The following is a 25,532-nucleotide window of genomic DNA, read 5'->3' on the forward strand; positions in this document are numbered from 1 at the left end:
ACATACCTGCCGAAACTAGCTTAAACATATAATTGCATATCAAAATACTGAGTAAGATCAAAATAATAAAACATCCACATCTACCCAAATATCAAAATAAAACCTATACAGGTATCCCTAAAAAATAAAAATAATTATTAAAACAACCCTTTCCCTGGACCCCCCACCCTGTATAACCTAACCCCAACTCAGGCATACTTGGATCCCTAAATACCCCCCAAACACACTAAGCTACCCTAACTACCATACACTAACTACCTAACCCCTCCCCCTTCAACCAGAAATACAGGATAACAGAAACCCATATATCTGATGAGAGCAATAAACTAATGACCCTAAGATAGGTTCTGCCCAGCTCTCCCACATTTTAAAGGAATGGTGTTTCTTCCATATAAAATACATAGCATTATACTTCTATATATGAAAACCAAATTAGCAAAGTAATTAAGTAATTCAAACAACTGGATAAAAAATAATAAACAAAAATAAAATATCCAAAAGACCTTAGAGCAAAATATTAGGTTTCAAAATATTAATCTTAATCTGGCCAGGCCTCAGCCTCTTGTAGGATTAGATAAATAGTCCCGTCCCCATCTCCCCAAGAACACACTATGGAACATGGAAGTAATAAATACTGTAAACTTTCTGCCAGCGGAGAGTAGATAAAAAGGGTCATGGAGTACTGCAAGGATAAGTCCCGGAACTTTAACTTGTCTGTTGGAAGTGAAGAACGGATCTCTGTAAAAACCTCATCAAATTGGAAACATCCATAAACTGAGAGGGCATCAGAATCAGAGGTAAACACAGACCTCGGACAGGATATATCCAAATGTTGCACTGTTGCAGGAGACATGCGGACAGCAGCTGCAGAACTCAGACACGATCATCACATCCTCAAGCTTGGTAAGCAGCCTCACGGTAAAGGCATTAATCGCCTGGATAATTTGCTGCATAGAACTAGCCATCTTTGAGGTACGTAGCCACCGGGGTAGTAGTCTCAGCAAGACAGGATAACCTGAGGAGCAGCCAGGAGGGAAATCAGTGGCAAGATGATGGCGGCTAGCACACCACCAGAGCTTACCAGCACACAGCCACAAGGAGGTCAACAGCTGGGGAGGTACAGTATCAGACAGCAGGTATAAAGGAGAAATCCCAGGAGAAATCCTCAGATGACCGCTGAAGTCTGGAACAACAGGGCAGATCAGCCGCAGCAGCAGAGATGTTGGTGCGCAGGGAGACTCGCAGCCACCGCCCAAGAAGACAAGATGGCTGACGTCCGCTTCCAATACTCCCCAACAGATAGACAAGAGTCGGCAGGAGACATACACCGGATCCCGCAGCACACAGTCAGGCACCAGGATAGAGTCCACAGGTAAGTATAATAACAGGAGTCAGCCCAGGGAGCTGGAGACAGGAAAAACAGGCCCCAGTGAGAGAGGACCTGGCTGCTACAAACTCCTGGAAATAAACTGGGAAACACTGCTTGCAAACTTCCACCTCGGAGCCCAGTAAGTCTGGAGAAGGTAACACACTGAAATATCCAGTTTGGGGGAGAAACAACCAGAAAAAACAGGATAATTGAAGGATATATGCAGGAGAGCTGGCAAGATGCTTCTTTCTCCTAGCTACTCCAGGCCACGCCCCAGGAAAACTGGATTTAATTTAATTATGGGACATATTCAATTAGCCGCGATAAGCCGTTTTCGGCGAAAAAGTTTCGCCAATGAATTAATTTCGCCAGGCGAAAACTTATTTCCGTATTCAATTCCAGAGTTTTCGCTTATGTGGAAAGTCAATGAATTGGCATAGACCAAAAAGATTTGCCTATGAAAGCAGGTGGGGAAAAAAGTGCAGAATTGCGGTTTTGGAGTGCAAAAGTGGGGAAACCACCCTGCACCCATGGGACAGGCCCCCAATGGTTAACTGTGTCAAAAAAATTGGAACACCCAAAAAAATTACGTAAAAGTACAGATTTGGGGTACAAACTTAACTAGCGAAATAAGCATTTTTTTGGGGGAGGTCTTTTTGATTGCAGGTGCTCGCTGAAGGTGCGTTTTTTTACAACTTCACTTTTGCGATTTTTTTTTTTTTCTTTTTTCTTTTTTTTTTCCCCCCCCCATGCTTGCATCCATTTTCATGTACCCCAAATTTGTTGTTGACTAGTTTTTTTTCTGCAAAAAAACCTGCTAAATGCTAGTCTTCACCACTTGTGCAAAGACTCATTTAAGTACCATAAGTAGCTTCAGTTAGGGCTATTCTGGGGCAACTACATTGATCCCCAATGTTAGTGCAAATTTTGGGGGGTGTCAGGCTGATTTTTCCCAAATCACATAAAAGTATCTTATTTCTCCTTATCTTGCAGAGATAGTGTATATAGGGGTCCATTCATGTAGAATATGAAGTGGCTAATGATAAATATCACTATATATCGCATTGATGCGATATATAGTGATGATTAGTAGCCATTCATGTATAGTTGCCACTCCAACGTCTTCATGCGCTGTCCGGCCCCTCCTCCCAGACATATTGTGTGCCCGATATGTTTGTATTCTCACTGCGCGTGCCCCAGCGTCTGAGAGCAGCGGGTCAGGTCAGACCTGCTGCAAAGGTTGGTAAGAAAAGGGGGCGGGGCCGGTGCCGGCCAGACAGGGAAGTATGCAATTTCCCTGCTCTGTTTGGCTTGCAGTACAGATTATGCCATCATTAGATGGCAAATGTGTACGTTGGAGAGGATGGGAAAGCTGAGCTTTCCGTTCTTTTATGAATCGCGCTTTCCTTACAAAATTGTGGTGATGTGATGCAGACATGGAGCGGGGGTACCGCTGGGGAAGGACTACACTTCTCCCTGCTAACTTGCTCCATGAATAGCACGAAGTAGATAAGAGCTCTGATTTAAGCTAAACAAGATTCTTCTGTGCTTCATGAATAGACCTCATATAGTTATAAAATGTTGTGGAGTATTGAGAGAGACAAAACCAACATGATTGGACACACTAGATCACATGACTGTGCATGTTTCCCAACGACCACAAACCTCATTCATGGTCTACTTCCAGCTGTAATCTGAGCCTCATCACTTAGCCACAGCTGTATCACTCCACAAGTGTAAGCAATAACCTCTCAGACTGCTCACAGATAAGCAGCACATCACTGCCTCACTCACCTACACATTGCTGACAGAAACATATTAAGAAATGTTCAAATTACTTCATAACTCACAGGAAATGACACCAATCCTAATCAAAGAACTTGAACAGGACTTACCTGAGCAGCCACTTTATATTCCAGCACAGCAAACACTGAGAGCACATGCCAGCCCCGACCCCGAAGAAGCATGAAGCACCTCCTGCCAGTACAAGTCACTGTACAGCACACACTTTCTTTCCAAAATGAACCAATTTTACACTGACAGTAGTTATTAATGATCAATGGCTTCATTCACTTACTGTTCATCCAGTTAATTGTTCATTTAAAATAGTTCAAATAAAACAGCCTGTTCTGTGCTGTTCTCTTCCTCAGTTCTGTATCTGTGTCACCCTACATCGTTCTCCACGTATAACTGTTTTGTCACAACAGGGACCATTTTATGTTGGATATACCACTCTTGGGAGTGCGGTTGTGCTCTCGTATATGCATGCCTTGGGTGACTGAACGCACACCAAGGCGTGTGTGTATATCTGAGTGCGACCACACACCCAAGAGTGGTATATTACATATAAAATGTTGTGCTAAACTGAAAGAAAGCCCACTAACATGATTACATGCACTAAATTACATGACCGTGCATTATTTCTTTTAAGTGTGTGTATATTGCAGTGTGTGTGTACACACACTGTGTGTATGTATGTGTCGTGCACTATTGTTGTAAATTGAAATTGAGCACAATTATTGGATGTTCTGTCCCAAAACGGTCTGTCTCATAATTCCTGCTAATCCTTAGGGGTTTACGTACTAAGCCTTGGAGAAAGCTAAAGTGGAAGGAGATTGGTTAGTACTTAATCTGCGCTTGTCACTTTTCAAACACAGCCTGTAAAGTGACAGGAGCTGATTGGTTAGTTCTTTATCTCCATCCACTTTATCTCTATTCAAGGTTTAGTACATAGATCCCTATTAGATTTGAAAAGAATTACACTACTGTACATAAATGTATTAACATATTATTCTTCCATGATCACAATGGTGCTATAGAGCTGTAGTCTGACTGGAATGATGACCAGATATGTTTTTGCTCTTGCAGACATGAAAAATGGCATAATAGGTGATATGGGAGAGTTGGGAATAACTGAAAGCTTCCAGGTGAAGAGACAAGTCCTGCTCAGTGCGGCTGAAGCTGCTGAGGTCATCCTTCGTGTAGACAATATTATTAAAGCTGCGCCAAGGTAACTCCATTTTTAATGAGATTAACATTTCCTTTCAGAGGTTCATGGCCTTAGCGCTAAGTACTGCAAATCCACTAAACATCTGAGCATGTATATTACTACTAGTTTATACTGCCTATTTTGGAAGTTTGCTCTCTTTTTAAAGCTAAAAAATCTCTTCTAGTTGCCAGGTGAATTGTATTATTTGAAGCACACATGAAATATATCTTGCTGTATTGCAATTATGCAAAGTAGTAATAGCATAATTGCAGAGCAGGCGGGTTGCATGTATACTTTGTGTTGTCAATGTTAGGTTAACATTACTTTTTGCATTTCAAATATACCAAAATAACTTCATTTGTAAATTCTGCTGAAATAATTTGGCTAGTTGTCTAACATTAACTTCGTATTACTCGTTTTTATGATGTGCAGGCTGTAATTGGCAGGGAGTGTGGCATGAGAGTTTGTGTGCTGGATTTATCTGTCTCAGAAGCAATTGCTATATATAGATGGGTCAGAGCAGATTCCTTAAATAAACTAAACCTAAGCCCCTCCCCATATTCAGCGAACTGCTTCATATCATCTTCATGTACCCCACTCGCTAAACACCATGTGCATTGTTTGCATGTGGTGTTTTAAGACTTAACCCCTTCTTGATTTGATATTTCCTTCATTGGTGACCAGACTTAGGGCCGTATTCAATTAGCGGTGAAAACTGCAAGTTTTTTTGAGAAAAAAAGGTGATATTTGTGCCAAAAAACAGGCGAAAACACAATTGGCGAAAAAATAACGAAGTTATCTCCGTCCCAGACCAGGCGTAATAAAAAAAAATGCAAAATCCCTGTTTTTGGCTAAATATGTGGGGATTTCTTTCAGAACCATTTGGACCCCCCCCCCCCCCTTCCCCCCCACTAATGATGACCCCAAACAAATTTCGAAGAACGGCTGCACAAAATTTGGGTAAAAAAATAAAATGGTTTTTAATGTATTGGGTCTGATTTTATGGGGGGCGGTAGGGATGTGTGAAGTGTTTTTAAACATCGCATGTGGTCGCAGCAGGCGGTATTGCTTTGTATAATTTTCAACGTTTAAAAAAAAATAAAAAAAAAATTTCATCCAAATTGCGCGGTGGTTTTTTCACCAAAGTGCCAACTTAAATCATTTTTTGGGGGGTCATTTATCATTAGGGGGGGTGTCCAAAGGGTTCTGAAAGAAATCCCCTCATTGTTAGCTAAAAAGAGGGATTTTGCATTTTTTTCGCCTGGTCTGGGATGGATAGAACTCCATGTAGTGCCCCTTATACAGTACCCCCAGTAGTGGTCCCCCTTATGCAGCCCCCCCATTGGTTCCCCTTATACTTTACCCCCAGTATGCAGTGCCCCCAGTAGTGGTCCCCTTTATGCAGCTTACCATTAGTTCCCCTTATTCAGTGCCCTCGGTAGTGGTCCTCCTTATGCAGTGCCTCATGTAGTGGGGCCCCTTATAATAGTACCTCCAGTAGCAGTCCTCCCAATGCAGTGGCCTTATGCAGTACCTTTTTATATAGTGCCCCCTGTAGTGGTTCTACACCCCCCCCCCCCCCCCCCAGTGCAGTGCCCCTAGTAGTAAGCCCCTTATATAGTGCCCCCAATAGTGATACCCCCTATCCAGTGCCCTAATACAGTGCCCCCTGTAGTCATCCCCTAGTAGTAAGCCCCTTATATAGTGCCCCCAGTAGTGATTCCCCCCCCCCCCCCCCCTATCCAGTGCCCTCTGTAGTGGTCCTCCCTATTTAGTGCCCCTAGTAGTAAGCCCCTTATATAGTGCCCCCAGTAGTAGTTTTCCCCCCCCCCCCAGTAGTAGTCCCCAGTAGAGGCTCCCTCCCCCCTCCCCCAGTAATGGTGCCCCCAGTAGTAGCGCGCTCTGCATTATGGAAGGGACGACATGACTTCTCTCCATTACCCACTGCAGGAGCCGGAAGGCGGAGCTCATGAGTGAGCTCCAGCCCAGCTCTTGCAGTGGGCGCTGCAGCAGTCAATGAGTGTCTGTCTGACTCTCATTGGCTGCTGGTTAACACACATCGCCGCCACGTGGCAGTGATGTGTGTGCAGCAGCCAATGAGGCTGTCTGACTCATTGGCTGCTGGTTAACACACACACCACTGCCGCGCTGGCTGCGATGTGTGTGTTAAACTGCACAGGCTGAGCCCACCTCCCACCCTCCTCCTGGCGCTATTGGGTTAAGCGCTCAGGGGCAGGGGCTTGGCTGTGCAGCAGAGGACCGGCGCTGGGCGCAGGAAAGCCTAGCGCCGGTCCTGTGTAAATGTGTAGCGTTGACCGCACACACTGCGGTCGGCGCTACACTGCCTAACTAGGACGGGCCGGACTGATCCCCCCCCCCCCCCCCCCTTAGTTATGCCACTGAAAATAACTTGACCATAAACAAGTTCAATTTACCTACATACCAGAAGAAAATGAAAACCATGCTCACCTAACAGCAATGTTGTGCTCTTTTCTATGATCCTGGTCATGAGGAAATAAACCTTGTAAAAATATGTTATGTTCATGGAAACACAATTAACTATGAAATCTCTGGATCTGTACCAGAAGACTATAAAACAATGGTCATCTGACCTGGTTGGGTATGGGAGACCGGCAGTCTGGATGTCGCCTGTCAAAATACAGACAGTGGCATCCAGATGCTCAGTATTGTGACAGGTGCTCCGTAAGTATGCTAACCCTCCCCCCTTCACCCCCTAACCCTCTGTTCCTGCATCGTAACCCTCCCTGTTAGTGCCTGAACCTAACTCTCCCCCCTTGGTGCCTAACCTTCCCCCAGTGGTGCCTAAATCGAACACCCACCCCCACTCCCCTCCCCCTGTCCGCAACCTAAAATTAATCGCCACATATGCAATACTATATTAGAATGTTTATATTTAACACATTTAAAATTGTCTCCTCAGTAAACAGTGTTGCTCCCAATAATTCTATTCTGACTTTTCTGGGACCAAAATGGTTGACTTCTGTAAAATAGTACAGATACATAGTTTTGCAATTATGCAATAAAGCTTATAGTATTTTATCATTTCTGTGCTTTAGTTATACATCCTTTGTTACCATAGCTTTAACATTTAGGATATGTTCAGATCACAGACAGTTTTGTTTAGCGAGTTAAGATTTAAACAGTGCTGAAGATTTATGGGCATTTTGTTTCCTGAGTCTGGCTAAAGTTTTCTGGTCTTCACCAGTATGTTCACTTAATCATATTATGAATGTGCAAAATCATATTATGAATGTGCAGGTGGTTTCTATGATATAGCACAGATCTGGTTTTAAATACATATTTAATAATGTACTGCAGATAAGCTGCTTTATCTCTACTCTTTTATAAAAGTGTGTGGTACTTTGGAATGTGTTTGGAATAGATACCCAACTTTGTGCTGGAAGTATAGAATATGGTTAGAACTACTGCTCTCTAATGAGGGGAGATGTATCAAGTCTTGGATAGAGATAAAGTGGAAGAATCCCTATGGCCTTAACTGTGTGGAGTTTGTATATTCTCCCTTTGCTTGCGTGGGTTTCCTGCTGGTACTCCGGTTTCCTCCCACACTCCAAAAATATACTAGTAGTTTTTAATTGGCTCCTAACAAAAAAAAATAATTAACCCTATTATGTATGTGGGAGCATAGATTGTAAGCTCTACTGGGGCAGGGACTGATGTAAATGGCTAAATATTCTCTGTAAAGTGCTGCTGAATATGTGTGTGCGCTATATAAATAACTGGTAAATAAATAAACGAGTTGCCCAAAGCAACCGATCAATGTAATTTCAAAGACCGCAAGATCAACCAATCTGCTTCTGTAACTTCTCTCTCTCCACGGATTGATTTATCTCCCCCCTGATGAGCAAACCATCACTTCTGCCATTCATAGTTTGAGAATTGTCTAGTCCACATATTCTCAAACTTTGTTCTCAGGACCCCCAAACAGTGCATGTTTTCCATGTCTCCTCATAGAATCACAAGTGAAATAATTAGTTCCACCTGTGGATCTTTTAAAATGCATCAGTGAGGAATGAGTACACCTGTGCACCTGCTGGGTGATGTGAAAATGTGTACTGTGTGGGGTCCTGAGGACTGAGTTTGAGAACCTCTGGTCTAGTCCAAAGGATTTGAGTAAGCTGCCATTTATATGGTGGGAGTCCCAGTATAGAAATCTCCCACATTTGCTACCTATGGAATGTACCCTTATTGAGGGTAACCTGCTCGCCGATGGCGTCCTTTTAGGATGGTTACATGCAGGGGAAGTATGTGCATAGTTTTTTTTTTTTTTTTTTTTAAAGATTGCTAATAGTCTAACTGAAAAGGATTAAATAAGGATTAATATAATTGTGGAATATCGTGCCTTTACCCATGTCAGTTTTATTTTGTATGATATAGTACATTTTGTGAGCTTGTTCCATCCACTTACCTTATTTTTTTATTACGATGTAACAAATTGAGAGTTCTGTATTTTCTTTTCTATTTAGAAAACGTGTTCCTGATCACCACCCCTGTTAACATTTCAAAAGAAAGCAGAGTTTGTGGACCCGGCAGCAATGACGTGCCTAACATTGAGCAGGGCAGAGTCGCAGTAAAGGCTGTATAATTGTCATCTTGGCACTTGAGGATTTCCCCCACAACTGTAGTTTATTTATTGTTACAAGAAATGTTTTTTGTTTTGTCACACAATTTTGGTAACACATTTGTACTCTTTCAGGATAGAGTGCTTAAATAAAATGTTCATGTGAAATGTATTTTGCTTGTTGAGCAAAGCTGTAAGAGTGTAGAAACTTACCCACATTTTAAAAGGGATATTTTAAAACTTGCAGATGGTCTCTTAAGCAATTATATTCCATTCTGCCTGAGCTGGTAAATTGTCATTACTCTTCACATTTCTAAGCAGCAGTTGGTGACTGGCTAGAAAGATAGTGAATATTTGACCACATAAATGATTTCAGGATTTGTATTTAATTTTCTAATACAAGAGCAGTCAGTCCAGCAGATCAATAGAGACAGCAGACCAGTACAATGGACGAATGCCACATGCAGCACTCTGATAAAAGGTATACGCACTCAGTGCACCTAATAAATAACTTCTGAATTACAATTGCTTGTGTATCTGATTCTTGTTTCATAGAAACATGATTAGATCTCCTATTTTCCTGTTCAGTTGTTCATTCCTCTTCAGTGTAAATGTTTCTGCACTATATTATATTGTATACTGTATAATGAGAAGTGGGGAAATGATGAAATGTAGGCAAATCGACAATGCTCAATCACCAGCAGGCAAATGTGTACCTGAGACAGGCGTTGTACAGATTATATGTAGGCTCTAAAGCAGGGTTTTACAAATTTTTCTAAAATCTAGGAGCCAGGATGTGTGTTATGTAACAGTTATAAACACTGTACTAGTCCACAAAATGGTCACAGTTGAATGGATACAGTAAAATGAACTGCTCCCCTGCTCCACCATCCAGTAATAACGGACCACGTTTCACATAAAACAATGGTGCTAGAAAGTACAACGAAATCCCCCTCCCCTCGTGGTCACACCACTATCCCTATGAAGCCGCTCCACAATCCCTGGCCATGCATAGACCCTGCTACCGGAGAGCTATATGCAGCCGGAGATAGGAGACAGTAGACAGCTGGGACGTACAGGAGGATCAGCGTAGACTGGAACAGACAGCAGGGATCAGAGCAGGCCAGGATGGAGAGGAGTCATCCGCGCAGGCCGGGACGGACACAGGCACAGCAGGTGACACTCAGCACGTGCACTCCTGTGCATGATATGAACACAAAAATACTTTTGACACGAATCTCCGACCGGAACCGATGAGAATCTGCTTCCGCTCTCACTGCAAAATCTGGTAGCCATGGCGACCTGGCCCCTGGGATTTGTCGAGCCCTGCTTTAAAGTAAGTGTTAAGAAATTCTTGAACCTCTTAAATAAATGGGGAAGACATTTATTCCCCATTTAGTCGCGCCCTATTTCCACTATTTCTATGGACATTCGCGCCCTATTTACACTATTTCTATGGACATTCACTTCTATAACTTTTTTCAGGTGGCGAATCGGCACCAGAGTTGGCCTATAGCAGCCTTGTGGCTTCTCAAACTCTGTCCTCAGGACCCCAAACAATGCATGTTTTCCAGGTCTCCTGACCGAATCACAGGTGAAATAATTGGCTCCACCTGTGGATATTTTAAAACTTGTCAGTGAGTAATGAATGCACCTGCCGGATGACCTGAAAAATGTGAACTGCGTGGGGTCCTGAGGAATGAGTTTGAGAACCACTAGTATAGCCTATTGCATTCAGTGCCTATAGAAAATCCTCAAACCTTGTTACAATCCTCCATTTTATCATAATGCACCCTGAAAGATTAAATCAAACGCATTCTAGCTATATTTACACATTTCAACTTCCAAATTTCAGCTAATGAAAAAAGCAACTGTTCTGAAAATTAATACAAAACAAAAACACTAGAATAACAGGAAACATGTCCTCTGATGGAATACTTTGAGTCACCCCTGGTGCAATTCCACCCATCATTCAGTTTGGATATGACTATCTGCTTTGAGTACCTTGATTAGGGAATATTTTCCCATTTCTTCCTTGCAGAATTTGTGGTAAGCGGCGATGGACTGCTCTCAAATTCAATCTACAGATCTACTATCTGATTTAGATCATAGCTCTGACTTGACACTCAAGGACAATCACCTTCCTATCCTTAAGGCTTTGGCGGTATGTTTAGGGTCGTTGTCGTCTAGAAGGTGAATCACCTTCCCATCTTTAGCTGTCTAGCAGATTGCAGCAAGTTTTCCTTTAAGTTTTAGGTGTACTTGACAGCATCCATCTTTCCTTCAGTTCTGAGCAATTGCCCAGTCCCTGCTGAAGACAAATGCTCCCACAGCAAATGTTGTCACCACCATGCTTCAACAGTAGGCATCGTGTGTTTTGGGTGGGTTCTGGACTATAGATAGACAGACAGTATAAAGGTCAACAAGGTCTAGATAGACACCAGATGTTAGTCAATAGGTCGACTGGGACAAAAGGTAGACATGCAAGAAAGTAGACAGGTACAAATGGTCGAGAGGGTCATAAGGTCGACATGAAAATGGTCAACACTTTTTTTTTTTTTTCAATTTTTTTTTTTTTTTTTTTAGAGCTTGGCACTTGTGGGTTAGGCACCAGATGGGGGTGAGGTTAGGGTGTTATTAGCGCCAACAAAAAACAAAAAAGCGACAATTTTCATGACTACTTTTGGTCCCTGTCGACCATTTCTACCTGTCAACCGTATATGTCTACCTTTAGTGTGTTGACCTTTTTGTCCCTGTCGACCTATTGACTGTCTAACATCTGTTGTCTATCTAGACACTGTTGACCTTTTTACTGTATCTGTTAATCCACACCCATTTTAGATGATGATGTGCTTGGTGTTTACCAAACATAGCGCTTGGAGTTCAGTTAAAAAATGTCTGTTTCATTTGAACAAGGGTAAAGCTTTCATTCTTTTAGAGCAGGTTTGTAGCACAACTGGTTTGCAGCAAATGTTGTCTTAGCTGATGGGGGGGAAGGTAAGCTCATTGTATGCATACCTGATATAAATGTAAAAGTCCATAGATACCAAAATTCAAGATTACTTACCATAGATTGCATAAAACACAAAACCAGTAAAGGTGCCCATCCACTAGACTATTAAGTTGAGCGATAACGATCGTTCAATCGTTTGCAAATCATTTGCAAAAATGTCTAAAACGAGCAGTGATGCGTGTGCCCGCTGGTTGTTTAGACAGCTATCATTGTGCAAACATGCTAGTCAACCTAACTATAACGTCAGGTTGAGCATGTTTGCAGATGATTGATGAGCCTGCACTGAATGTCTGTGATGAGCCTGCACTGAATGAGCAGTCAAACGACTGCACGATTACAATGTTGTAATCTTGCAGTCGTTTTCATGTCTGCTGGTGGATGGGCACCTTAACAGCGAATCGTAGTTCCCATCTTCTGCCATATTGGATTGCTGGTTTCATGAGAAGGCATAATTTAATGAATCTCTCCTAATGATTGAATGTATTTTAAAAAAAAAAATAAAAAAATCTGTGCAACTGCCAGATACCTTTTTTGATGAATACTCCATAATAGAGTATGTTTTTCAAACCTGATCCTTATGAAACACGAACGGTGCATGGTTTCCAGATAATCTAGCTAGAGCACAGGTAGTACTAATTATTGCTGAGGGTACTTTGAAAACATGCACTGGTAGGGTTCCATGAGGATCGAGTTTGAAAAACTGCTATACAGTATCTCTAAAACAACTTGAGTCTTGTTTATGTATTCAAGCAGCAGAGGACAGTTTTCTCTATTCAATTTGATGGTATCCTTACCGATGTATTGCATGCAAAATAAGAAAACGAAAAATAGCGCATTATTTTCACAACAGTTATGGATGAAACAGGAATAAGAAATAGACCCTCAAAATATTTCACCAAGGCGAAACAAAGTACAAGTGTGCTAGTCTTCCCTTTAAGATGGAGTATTCTCCCTTAGATATATTTCTTACAAGATGTCGAAGAAACCGCACTGTTCCGATTCATAATAGGTATCAACGGTGCATGTAAACCGATAAGTACATAGAAGATATGTATATCTCTGAGAGAGAGAAAATATACAGGCTGAAGCTTGAACTCAGATGTTAATCATAAGCAGGTAAGTAGTAAGGAATTTCCACCGCTCCAATGTGTTTTGACTTACGAAGTCTGCCAAGACTTGACAAAGACTTTGTATGTAACAATGTGTTGACGTGATGGTGATTCTATAACTTATGGTGCCTATCCACTAGATGATTAAAATGAGAGATTGAGCGATAACGTTATCGTTCGAAAAATTTGTCAATTTCTAAAACGACCAGGGATGCACGCTCCTGCTGATTGTTTAGACATCTATCATCGGGCAAACATGCTGGTCAACCTGACGATAACGTCAGGTTCAGCATGTTTGCAGATAATTACAATGTCATAATCGTGCAGTCTTTTGCCTGTCTTCTAGTGGATGGGCACCTTTTAGAAGAGACTGTCCTCTACTCGTTAAATATGTAAATAAGATCCATGAAAATAAATGTGGACACTATAGTGCTGTGTGTTTATACCCTGTCTGCATATATTTTAATCTGTTCATATTTAGTGGTTCTAGTTGGCATGGAGAGGCTGAGATTTGATTTGTGTTCAGACTGGGCAAGGGATTGAAGGACAGAGTAGCTGAGGGTGACACCCAGGCAACAAACATTAACCAAGGAAAGCAAGGTGTTGTCCACATTGATTGGGGGGACGGTGGTGGGGGGAAGACCAGAGAGTAAAAAGACAATGAGTTCTGTTTTGGATTTATTCCGTTTTAAATATCCTTTGGGCATCCATGAGTAGATGCAATGAGAGAGCTGGACACAGTAGAAGATGGAAGGCAAGATCGGGAGACCTAGATTTGGGTGTCTGCATAGAGTTTATGCTGGAGACTGAAAGTGTTGATTATTTCATCATGACCTTAAGCTGGGTGCACACCTATACAATTGTCAGGCTGAGTTTTTGATTTTGAGGTGTTTTCGATACTGAAAGGGTGTATGCACCTTCGATCATGTGTACTCTGAAGAAAACTGGTAGAATCGATGGATCGCATCTTATGGGCTGTTTAATATTCGGCCAATTCGACAGGGCCAGATCAGAGCAAAAGAGGATTGTGTACGCACCTTTAGAGTTTGGAGTAAGAGCTAAAGAAAGGAGCAATAATGTAAAATATCCTCTTATTCCTGAATACGTCACTGTCCTCTATATTTTTGCTCTACTAGCCCTACTAAATATGATACTGTTTTACATAAAGCAAACAATTTTTCTTGTATGATTAAGTTTGAGAAAATGTATTGAAATGGCAGGACAAGGTAGGTGGGCTTGTGCTTATTTTCCCGCTTAAGAGGATCAGAAGGAGACCACACATGCCTACATTTCCACACCTTGCCAGGTTTATTATACACTTCATATAACAGATTTATACAAAGGTGTTCACAAAGCTTTAACAGTTTGCAATACTCTAGGGTAGCACATTGTAATGTTGCATTAAAACCAGTTTAATCACCTATTTACATGTTAATCTTAAGCTGGCCACACACATGGCGATGTGCACACGATTAGCCAAAATGTGTACGTTTTCCCTTGAAACTCTCCCCGGTAGGTGTCCACACGATCAGCCGATGTGTACGATTTCCCTTGAAACTCTCCCCGGCAGCTCAGCACACGATTTCGTGTCCAAACTTCATACGATCTCTCCTGCAGTCAGACTTTCACAGTACATCGCCTCCTAGATTGTCAGATCTGCCCTACTGCACGGCAGATCTGACAATGCGATGTGCGAGCGGCGGGGACGCGCGTCTCATCGTGATTGTGAGTGGGGACTCAGGAATTACTCTCAATTTGGCCATATTTTACACGATCTGTCATTCCAATGTGTTGCAATGGGCCAGCTCAGGTAAAATATCGCTATGTGTGTGGCCAGCATTAGAATATGTGCCCGTAAGCAGTTTGTTAGACATGTAAAATAAACACTTTGTTGTACTACAACCTTAATTGGGTATGCATAAGAGAAAACAAGCAGGAAGGAAAATGAATTAATGTATCCCACTGTGATTACCTGTAAATACATAAAATACAGTTTGTGAACTTATACTTCAATAATTGTCCATACCTTTAGTAACAGTCCTGAAATCTACACTTAAATTAAGAAGTTTTGTCTTCTGTGTTATCATTTGTCAGAGCTGTTGGTTCATTAGACACTGTTGGTTGTTGTGTCTCTTTACTTTCCATAGCCTTTTGAAGCTCCACTTCCATCTCTGACCTCTTCTTTGGCTCTGGGCTCTCTTCTGACCATCTTCCGACTCTCCGAACTCCTTTAGCTACTTTGGGAGCGTTCCGACATGGATTATGATCATAGATGACAAGCTTAAGACCGGACAAGTGCTTCAGACTTGGGAAAAATTTTATACCATTTCTGTCTACATCAATAACCTCTACGAAAGGCATTTCCAGTAAAACTGGTGGAAATTCTGTAAGGAGATTCCCGGACATCCAGATATAACGTAATTCTTTAAGGTTTTTTAGCTCCATGGGAATATTGCGTATTGGGTTACAACCAGCATGAAGTGTTTTTAGATTGGTCAATTCACAGATGACACAAGGCAAATGTGTCAGGTAATTAGACTCAATCCAAAGGGTCTGCAGATTCTTGAGGAAACTTAGCTCCTGTGGAAGGTCTCTAATGTGATTGTTTCCAAGGTATAATATAGACAGCTGCTTTAAGCTACATATAACTAATGGAAGCGCTTTAAAGTTGTTGAAGTCCAAGGCTAGAATCTGGAGGTTCTGAAGTAGTTCCAGCTCTGGAGGGAGGTTGTTTAAGTTGTTGTCACTCAGGTACAGTTTGATGAGTTCTGTAAAAGCACATACTCTTAGTGGAAATATCCTCAGCTGCATGCTGCTCAAATCCACCATCTTATCTATAGGCATTTCTTCCAAGTCTCCTAAAAGGTATTTTTGGCAGCTATTAGATGGAATGAATGCAATAATTCCTCTAATTGTATTGCCCATCTTCTATGTGTTTCACAGACGCTTCATGCTCTGAGACTTCTTACTATTCTTGAACTATAGTTTCTGGAGGCTGTTGAGAGTGGCATTTCAGTCGTTCCATTACAATGCATTGTTTACATGGTAACTGTGATTAATCTGAAGAGTTGTGAAATGTTACTGATAACTGAAAGAGCGTCTGGTGATGGGATGGGCAGACGTGGCTTTAAAGAGAATTTCTCCCTCGACTACAAAGTCTGTCTGACTGTAATGGCAAAATTAAGCTAAAAAAAACCCCATTGAATGTTCTGCTCCTTGCAAACATTCACATGAAAAATACAGCGGAAAGGAATAAAACATGATGTGGTATGCGCATTGTTATTTATGAAGGTATCTACATCCGGATAATAAACTCTGGGAAATGCAGGATTTTAAATATGGATTCATGTTAACTAAACATTACAAGTTTTAAAATACCAACAAAAAATCCAGACGTTTTGAGATGCTGTGTACAATACCTGTCACGGCAAGCACACAGTCTCCTTCACATCTCAAGTGGAAACTGAAGTACTTTTTAGAAATACATGTACAATTAATGTCAGGGCAGGCATAATTACTTTATACCTATCCAAGGGAGAAGACAATAGCAACTTCAAAGAATACTATTATAAGTTACATTTTCCATCTATGGTCTATTTTAATTTTGAAATTCCAATTCTAATTGTCATCCCATCATAATCTTTTATATAAAACAGTGTAACCGAAGAGCTGCATTTCACAACCAAGGGATTAGAATTACATGCATGTGCAGATAAATGTGGGCATATGTACAGTTTCATGGAACTGGAACCCACAGCCCCATGCACCTAAAGAGGTGGAATAGGAGCATATACAGAATAGTTGAGTCCAAAAGGGTTGTGCACAAGTAAGTGTAGCATGATCCCTAGAGATACAGCCTAGATATGCTGTTGCACTGCCAGCATAGTGACGCCCACTACCAATCGGGAACATCACGTAACATCGGCTCCTCGCACAATTACAGCTGGTTTGACTACTCAGAAATTGCTAACCTCGTCGCACACATTAAGTACTCAAGCTGTGTGTATGCAATCGTAGTGACTAATTTATGCGTGCCCATGCGACGGCATTCAAACAGACTGGCACACCTCCGTCTCTCCGACCAACCCCCGTCACCCCCCCCAAATGCGGACTATCTGTAAATCACTCTGCCATGGCTTTCCATGGCCTGCGTGATCGCAATGCTGCCATCGCACACTGCATATCCATGCACAGTATGCAACAACTGACTTACTGCTTACGCTGTTGCAGTTGCAATCAGTGCTGAATCAGGCCCTGTGAGGATATTTTTCTGATTTTGAACGCTCTATCAGATTATGTGATTTGATCCTCACCAACAGAGGATCTAGCCGGAGTTGCTGTTTATGTTGCTATATATTTAAATTTGTTTTTGATATACTGAGCGCAAGATATTTTGAGGTGTATGTGTATGTATGTATGTATGTATGTATGTATGTATGTGTATATATATATACATACACACACACACACAACGAAAGAAAAAAACAGCGGCACTCAGGGTCTTGAAAAAATCAAACTGGTGTATTTAGAAAATATCACGACATAACACCAACGTTGCGGAGCCCGTAGCCCCTTTGTCAAGGTGAGTAAGAACAAGTGAAAAAAGCGTCTTACCTTATAAAGAATGTGTCAAGGAGTGAAGAAACCGCCCATGTGGAAAGCAGCACCGGTTCCATCGCGTCCAGCCCCGCATAGAGTACTTCCTGTGTAGCAGGAGATGACGTATGTTCCTCCCGGTGTCACGTTGTCCAGGCAACTGCGTGACCATGGCAACCCAGTGACGCTGCTGTGCCCCCCATGGAACCGGCTCTGAAATTATAAATTTCTACTTCAGGGTCCATAGGGGGTCCACAGGGTTGACCTTGGGGTATAGCTGGATCTGGATCCATGGGCACCACGCAGTTAAAGCTTTAGCTGCTCCCAGGATGCACTTGGGTCCGTCCTCCTCTATACCCCGCCCCCGGCCACAGCACCTCAGTTTGAGTTGGTGCCCGGCCGGAGTCGGGTCACCTGCGCAGGGGGGCTGCAGGAGCAGCCCCCAAAAGCTTTCTATTTTTATTTAAAAAAAAAAAAAAAAGCCTGTTAGATTTTTATTTTAAAACAGAGGCTCTAGTGTGGCAGCGACTGGCTGTCTATGCAGATGCCCACGCTGCCGCTCTCCTTCCCCGCTGGCGCCGCGACGCCAGTACTGCACTGGGGATCGCGGCGGGAGGCCAGAGTCCGTACTAGCCGGACTCTGGGTCCCTCCCTGGACTGCTGCCGGAGTCGCCGGGGACAAGGTAAGCCGCGAGTCGCCGATTAGCGGCGGCTCGCGGGTTTTGCCTGCAGATGCAGTCCTTTGCCCCCGGTCCTAGGGGACAGACCGGGGGCCGCTAGCGGTGGCGGCGGGCTCCCCCTCTGAGGAGGAATAACCCGTGGGACCACCAGGGATATATGGCAAGCGGGATGCCGGCAAGCCCTGGGGTTAATATGCTAGCCAGGGGAGGAAGCCTTCCCTGTCAGCGGCTCCTCCCCTCAGCTCAGCGCGCCTTTCAGCACGGAGTCTGGCGTCGCTGAGCTGCAGCTACTCGGCCACTCCTCCTCTGAGGTCTCCAGCGGCCATTTTCTCACAGTGGCAGCGCAGATCTTCAGGGAGCACGCGGACCGGTCCCCCTGTGTACCTCTCCCCTGATTAAGGACAGCGTACACAGCACTATAGCCCTCCCAGACACTGAATCTGGGCAGGTTGATTGTAGTGGAAAGGTGCAGTGAGTATATCTTCCTGCATGGTATGTGACTTTTGCTAGTGCTGCCTGTCTGTGCTTATTTTCTACTTACTGTCGGCTTATACCTATCCCTTTACTTCTCCTACAAGCCCTACAGGTGTGTGGGGGAGGGGCGTTTCTACTGACCTCACTTATATAGATCACGTATTTTTGAGGTCCGTCACATACAGTTGTGTGCTACTCAGTGCCATATTGTGGGCTGTTGTTCAGCACACCGGTGAGTGCGTTTTACTTCTACCCTGGTGCCAGATATATAATATATTCTGTCATGTCAGACGAGGAGGTTGAGCGCTCAGTGGCTCCGGTGTTTGCCTCCTGCGGACGCTGTTCTGCAAGAGTAGATAGGGAGGATTTGTCACAGGATGGCCTGTGTAGTAGATGCCAGGTGGCTCCTGGCCCATCCAGACCTTCTCTGGCGCAGGAACCACCGTGGGCGATGTTTTCTCAAGTGCTGGTGTCTATTGCGGACCGTCTGTCGGTCCCGACTGCTCTCCCTACTAGGTCGTTGTCCCAGCCGACCATCCCCCATTCCCCGGGTGTCCCGCAGTTATTGCGGAGTCCTCCTGGGTCTCAGTCGGTGGGTCCCTATGCGGGGTTGCCTATGTATATACAGGCTTCCCCTGTGCCGCAGCAGCCTGTGGTACCTTTTCAGGCCCCTATGGTGACTCCTCCACCCTGGGTGGATGTGCTCTCCAACTCCGTGCAAAATTTGGCGGCCGCTTCCTCGGCTTTTCAGTCAATGTTGCAGACTGACATGCCTTCTAGGATTTCAAAACGCCCACTCATGACACGGGCTGCTCAGGTATCGGACTCAGAGGGTTCCTCAGATGATGGGGAGGTCCCTGATGACACTGACTCGGACGCCTCGGTCCAGGAAATGGATACCAAGTCGTCCATTAATGTGCGAGCACTAGTTAGGGCGGTGCAAGCTATTCTTCTTATAGAGGATGAGGCACCGGTTCCTAAGTCGAAGTTTCCTAGTTTCAAAAAAACTAAGGTGGCTTCTGCGGTGTTTCCCCTGTCGGATCAGTTGACGGATCATATGGCGGTAGCTTGGCAGGCGCCCAGTAAGAGATTCCTTCCTCAGAAGCGGTTGGCTTCTAATTACCCCTTCCCTGAGGCACATTGTAAAAAATGGGAAACTCCACCGGCGGTGGATTCCCATGTCACCCGTTTAACTCGGGGCGCCACCTTACCATTACCGTCGATATCCTCGCTGAAGGATCCCACGGACAGGAAAGTTGAGACTTGCTTAAAGTCTATTTACTCCCTCTCCGGGGCGGTAGCCCGACCGTCCATGGCCATCTCCTGGGTGGCCAAGGCCATTGAGGGGTGGGCCAATGCATTGGAAGATACCTTCCCGGACGACGCTCCGGATGTCCAGCGGGCGTTGTTGGGACAAATGAGGGACGCTGCTTCTTACATTGGAGAAGCTTCTTTAGATGCTAGTCTGCTGACCTCGCGGGTATCGGCTGCAGCGGTGTCTGCCCGCCGATCCTTATGGTTGCGGTCCTGGAGAGCGGACTCTGATTCAAAGAAAGGTCTGGAGGCCTTACCTTTCAATGGGGAATTACTATTTGGTCCGGACTTGGACAAAATAGTGGACACCCTGGCTAAATCCAAGTCGGCCTTCCTCCCTTCGGCGGCACTGCCTGCTAAGGTTCGGAGTTCGGCTTTTCGTTCCTTTCGGGTTCAGGGTAAGGCGAAAGGTCAGTCCTTCCCGAGACAGTCTGCGAGTAAGACGGCCTCTAAACCCAAGAAGCAAGCCTGGAGTGCTCGGCGCCCTTCTTCCAAGCAGGAAGATAAACCTGCGGCCTGATGGGACGGGCCTCCCTCTGGGGGACCTCAGAGTGGGAGGCCGACTTCTTCTATTTGCCCAGTGCTGGCACAATACCACCACGGATGCCTGGGTTCAAGAAGTGGTCTCCCAGGGGTACGCCCTGTCTTTTCGGCACAGACCACCCCACCAGTTTTTCTGCACAAATCCTTCTCAGGACAAGACCAAGGCGTTACAGGTTCAGGAGGCTATAGAGTCCTTGCTGAAAGCAGGGGTCATTGTTCCCGTTCCTCTATCACAACGAGGGACGGGGTATTATTCGTCTCTGTTTCTGGTGCAGAAACCCAATGGTTCTCATCGCCCTATCCTCAACTTGAAGTCTCTGAACAAATTCCTCAGGGTTCCCAAGTTCAGGATGGAAACGTTACGTTCCATCATTCTGGCGATGGAACAGGGGGATTACATGGTGTCCCTGGACATCCAGGACGCCTACCTCCATGTTCCGATAGCATCTTCACATCAGCGGTATCTGAGGTTCGCTATCCTTCAACACCACTATCAGTTCCGGGCGCTACCCTTTGGTCTCTCCACGGCACCGAGGGTGTTCACGAAGATTATGGCGGTCATGGCCGCACATCTTCGGAACCAGAATGTACGGCTGCTGCCGTACCTGGACGACCTCCTGTTGCTGGCGAGCTCCCCGGAGGTACTGCTTCAACATCTCCACCTGACGATCGCTTGCCTGCAAGCACACGGGTGGTTGATAAATTGGAAAAAGTCCTCCCTGATTCCATCACAGCGGATGGTTCATTTGGGAGCCCTGCTGGATTCGCGTCAGCAAAGGATCTTCCTGACTCCGGAGAAGGTCGCCTCCCTACAGCTGCAGATACGCAGTTGCCTGAGCCGTTGCCGCCTGTCGGTCCATTCGGCTATGAGAGTTCTGGGGTCCATGGTGTCGACATTCGACATGGTGGAATTTGCCCAGTTCCATTCCCGGCCCCTGCAGGGGCTGATTCTATCAGAATGGAACGGGTTACCTCACCGGATCCGCTCTCAGGTGCTGGTGTTGTCTCCGGACGTTCGGCTATCTTTGGCTTGGTGGCTTCAGACAGCTCATCTGGTCGAGGGGCGCCCATTTTGGATCCCGGACTGGGTCCTGCTCATGACGGATGCCAGTCTCCGGGGTTGGGGGGCAGTGACCGGCTCTTTGTCGCTTCAGGGTCGTTGGTCAGCGGAAGAAGCACTTCTCCCCATCAACATCCTGGAACTGCGGGCAGTATACAGGGCCCTGCAGTCGTCCGGCCCCGCTCTTCACGGAAGGGCGGTACAGGTGCAGTCCGACAACGCCACCACGGTGGCGTATATCAATCACCAAGGCGGAACTCGCAGTCAGGCAGCGATGTCGGAGGTGTGTCGTATCCTGACTTGGGCGGAGGGTCACATTCCAGCGATCTCGGCGGTCTTCATCCCCGGAGTCCTCAATTGGGAGGCGGACTTCCTCAGCCGTCACGACGTGCATCCCGGGGAATGGTCGCTTCACCCAGAGGTGTTTCAGCTACTCGTGGACAGGTGGGGACTGCCGGAGCTGGACTTGATGGCCTCCCGTCACAATCACAAGTTGCCCGTTTACGGGTCAAGGACAAGAGACGCAGGTGCAAGTCTGGTGGACGCGCTGTCGGTGAAATGGACGTTTCACCTGGCGTATCTGTTTCCTCCGATATCCCTGCTTCCTCGGGTTCTGCGGAAATTCAAGCAGGACGGCGGCATGCTCGTGCTGGTAGCTCCGGCGTGGCCCAGACGTCCTTGGTACTCCGATCTCAGGAGCCTCTCCATCGACGCTCCGTATCTTCTTCCTCAGCGTCGGGACCTGTTGTCTCAGGGGCCCTGCCTTTACCCGGATCTGGGTCGGCTGTCTTTGACGGCGTGGCTCTTGAGACAGCCGTCTTGAGGTCTCGGGGCTTCTCCAGTTCGGTTATTGGTACCATGCTCAGGGCACGCAAGCCTGCTTCAGCACGGATTTATCACAGAGTGTGGCACACTTACTTTCAGTGGTGTGAGTCCAGACATTATGATCCTCAGGTGTTCCGAGTTTCTAGGATCTTGGAATTTCTTCAGTCAGGATTGGATCTCTGCTTACGCCTTGCATCTATGAAGGTTCATGTGTCCGCCTTGTCCGTGTGGTTTCAACGGCGGATTGCAATACTACCAGACGTTCACACCTTTTTCCAAGGTGTTCTCAGGATCCAGCCTCCCTTTGTGCCTCCTGTGGCTCCTTGGGACTTGGCGGTGGTGCTACGGGTCCTGCAGGGTCCTCCGTTTGAGCCTCTTGAGGCGGTGGAGCTCAAGTGGCTGACATTTAAGACGGTTTTTCTCCTGGCAATTGCTTCGGCCAGGAGGGTGTCTGAATTGGGGGCGCTTTCCTGTCGCCCTCCTTTCCTGATTTTTCACCAGGACAGAGCGGTGCTCCGCACTCGTCCTGAGTTTTTGCCCAAAGTGGTCTCGAAGTTCCATATTAATCAGGAACTTGTTGTGCCAGCTTTTCAGTCCCCTGATCTTTCAGCTGGTGAGACTTCCTTAGATGTGGTCCGGGCGCTTAGAATTTATGTAGACCGGACGGCTTCGGTTAGGAAGTCTGATTCCTTGTTTATCCTCTTTGGTTTTCACAAGAGGGGTTGGCCTGCCAACAAACAAACGTTAGCCCGTTGGCTTCGTTCCGTTATTTGTGAGGCTTATGCACAGGAGGGCTTACCTGTGCCAGCCTCTGTTAAGGCTCATTCCACTCGTTCTGTGGGTCCCTCTTGGGCTGCTAGACGTGGCGCTTCTGCTGTTCAGCTGTGTAAGGCGGCCACTTGGTCTTCAATTCAAACGTTTTTGAGGTTCTATGCGTTTGACACCTTTGCCTCTCAGGATGCATCCTTTCGGCGCCGGGTACTCCTTTCAGCACAGGAGCGTCCCCGCCCTTAGTTGTACTGCTTTGGGACATCCCCAAGGTCAACCCTGTGGACCCCCTATGGACCCTGAAGTAGAAAACAAGATATATGGTAAGAACTTACCTTTGTTATCTCTGTTTCTACGAAGTCCATAGGGTCCACAGGGCGCCCGCCCTGACGCACCTGGCTTCAAATGGGCTGTGTGGCTGGTCACCGGTTTTCCGTCTCCCATTTCTGTGAGTATGGTTTCTTGTGTGTTCCAGTCTTCCTTCTCTCTGTTTAGTCTCCTCCTCCGGCCTTGGCTGCTTACCAACTGAGGTGCTGTGGCCGGGGGCGGGGTATAGAGGAGGACAGACCCAAGTGCATCCTGGGAGCAGCTAAAGCTTTAACTGCGTGGTGCCCATGGATCCAGATCCAGCTATACCCCAAGGTCAACCCTGTGGACCCTATGGACTTCGTAGAAACAGAGATAACAAAGGTAAGTTCTTACGATATCTCTTGTTATGTGAGAAATGGGTGAAAGAGAACCAACTGGACACCAGAGGCACTATTTCATTAAGGCCCTCTGGCCTTAATGAAAAGATTTCTTGGAACATTTATAATTAATTAAATTTTTGGTAGAATATTGTCTTTTATATATATGTATGTTATATGTATATGTAACATACGTCATCTCCTGCCGCACAGGAAGTACTCTGTGCGGGGCTGGACGCGACGGAACCAGCGCTGTTTTCCACACGGGCGGTTTCTTCACTCCTTGACACATTCTTTATAAGGTAAGACTCTTTTTTTCACTTGTTCTCACTCACCTTGACAAAGGGGCTACGGGCTCCGAAACGTTGGTGTTATGTCGTGATATTTTCTAAATACACCAGTTTGATTTTTTCAAGACCCTGAGTGCTGCTGTTTTTTCTTCGTTGTTTGGATCATTTCTACAGAGGGAACCTGGGTAGTGGTGCTTTACTTTCCAGCATGGAAATCAGGAACCAGAAAATAATAAACAACCTAGCCCAGAGGGTCCCAATCACTGTCCTCAAGGCTCCTGAACAGTTCAGGTTTTAGAGACATCCATGGTTGAGCACAGGTGATTAATTAGTACCTTTGAGTTAACCACCTGTACTCAACCATGGATATCTCTAAAACCTGAACTGTTGGGGAGCCTTGAGGACCACGTTTGGGAACCTCTGACCTAGCCCCTATTTAGGGCGTGTAACTCACTTTTTGACCCCTGACTATAAGGGTGCAGCTAATCTGCCAGTAAAGTCTCTGCCTGCTTCTCGGCGGGTCTGTCGCCGGCTCCAGCCTGGCCTGGCTTGGCTTGGCTGCAATAGCTATATAAAACACCTCCAGGTATAGGCTCTGGCTTACCCAGCCTGCAGCCCAGCTGCTTTAATGTCACACAGTCTGAGAGGTTTGTGGTCGCGCCTGCCTCCTGCAGGTCCGGACTCAGACCCCCGATGGCTTGGCTTAGCTTCATTTCACTGGGCTCTCTGGCTGCCACAGTCCCACTTAGACTGTCTCCACAAGGCAGCCCAAAGGTATGTCACAACTCAGTATTTCTACCCTGCATGGGAGGATCTCTACAACCCCACACAGAATCTGCTGCTCACCAGTGCCATCTCTGGTGATACTGCCACAAAATATATATATATATATATATATATACAGTCGGGTCCATAAATATTGGGACATTGACAGAATTTTCAGATTTTGGCCTCTATTCACCACCACAATGGTTTTGAAATGAAACAAACAAGATGTGCTTTAACTGCAGACTTTCAGATTTAATTTGAGGGTAATTACATCCAAATCGGGTGAACGGTGTAGGAATTACAACAGTTTCAATATGTGCCTCCCACTTTTTAAGGGGCCAAAAGTAATGGGACTATCAACTCAAAAGCTATTTCATGGACAGGTGTGGGCTATTCCCTCGTTATTTCATTATCAATTAAGCAGGTAAAAGGTCTGGAGTTGATTCTA

General features: G+C 45.3%; 2 protein-coding genes across 3 annotated transcripts in view; one reads left to right on the top strand and one right to left on the bottom strand.

Moving 5' to 3' along the window:
• The window catches only part of CCT2 (chaperonin containing TCP1 subunit 2), a 28,786-nt gene extending 19,303 nt beyond the window's left edge, over window positions 1-9,483 (top strand). For both annotated transcript variants that reach the window (XM_088452512.1, XM_088452511.1), the window contains exons 15-16: window positions 4,238-4,379; window positions 8,864-9,483. In XM_088452512.1, the coding sequence (XP_088308638.1) occupies window positions 4,238-4,379; window positions 8,864-8,894 (173 nt within the window). In that variant the 3' untranslated portion in view covers window positions 8,895-9,483. The remainder of the gene's footprint in view (window positions 1-4,237; window positions 4,380-8,863) is intronic.
• Window positions 9,484-14,378: 4,895 nt separating this feature from the next.
• Window positions 14,379-16,493, bottom strand: LRRC10 (leucine rich repeat containing 10). The gene has a single exon (XM_088452463.1). The coding sequence runs from the start codon at window positions 16,003-16,005 to the stop codon at window positions 15,139-15,141; it is 867 nt and encodes a 288-aa protein (XP_088308589.1). The 5' UTR covers window positions 16,006-16,493; the 3' UTR covers window positions 14,379-15,138.
• Window positions 16,494-25,532: the final 9,039 nt, after the last annotated feature.

Source organism: Taudactylus pleione, unplaced genomic scaffold (assembly GCF_031769625.1).
Source record: "Taudactylus pleione unplaced genomic scaffold, aTauple2 ptg000038l, whole genome shotgun sequence".
Classification (NCBI taxonomy): Eukaryota; Metazoa; Chordata; class Amphibia; order Anura; family Myobatrachidae; genus Taudactylus; species Taudactylus pleione.

Excerpts from the sequence above, each read along its gene's own strand:
- LRRC10 (XM_088452463.1), bottom strand. The coding sequence starts at position 16,005 with ATGGGCAATACAATTAGAGGAATTATTGCATTCATTCCATCTAATAGC.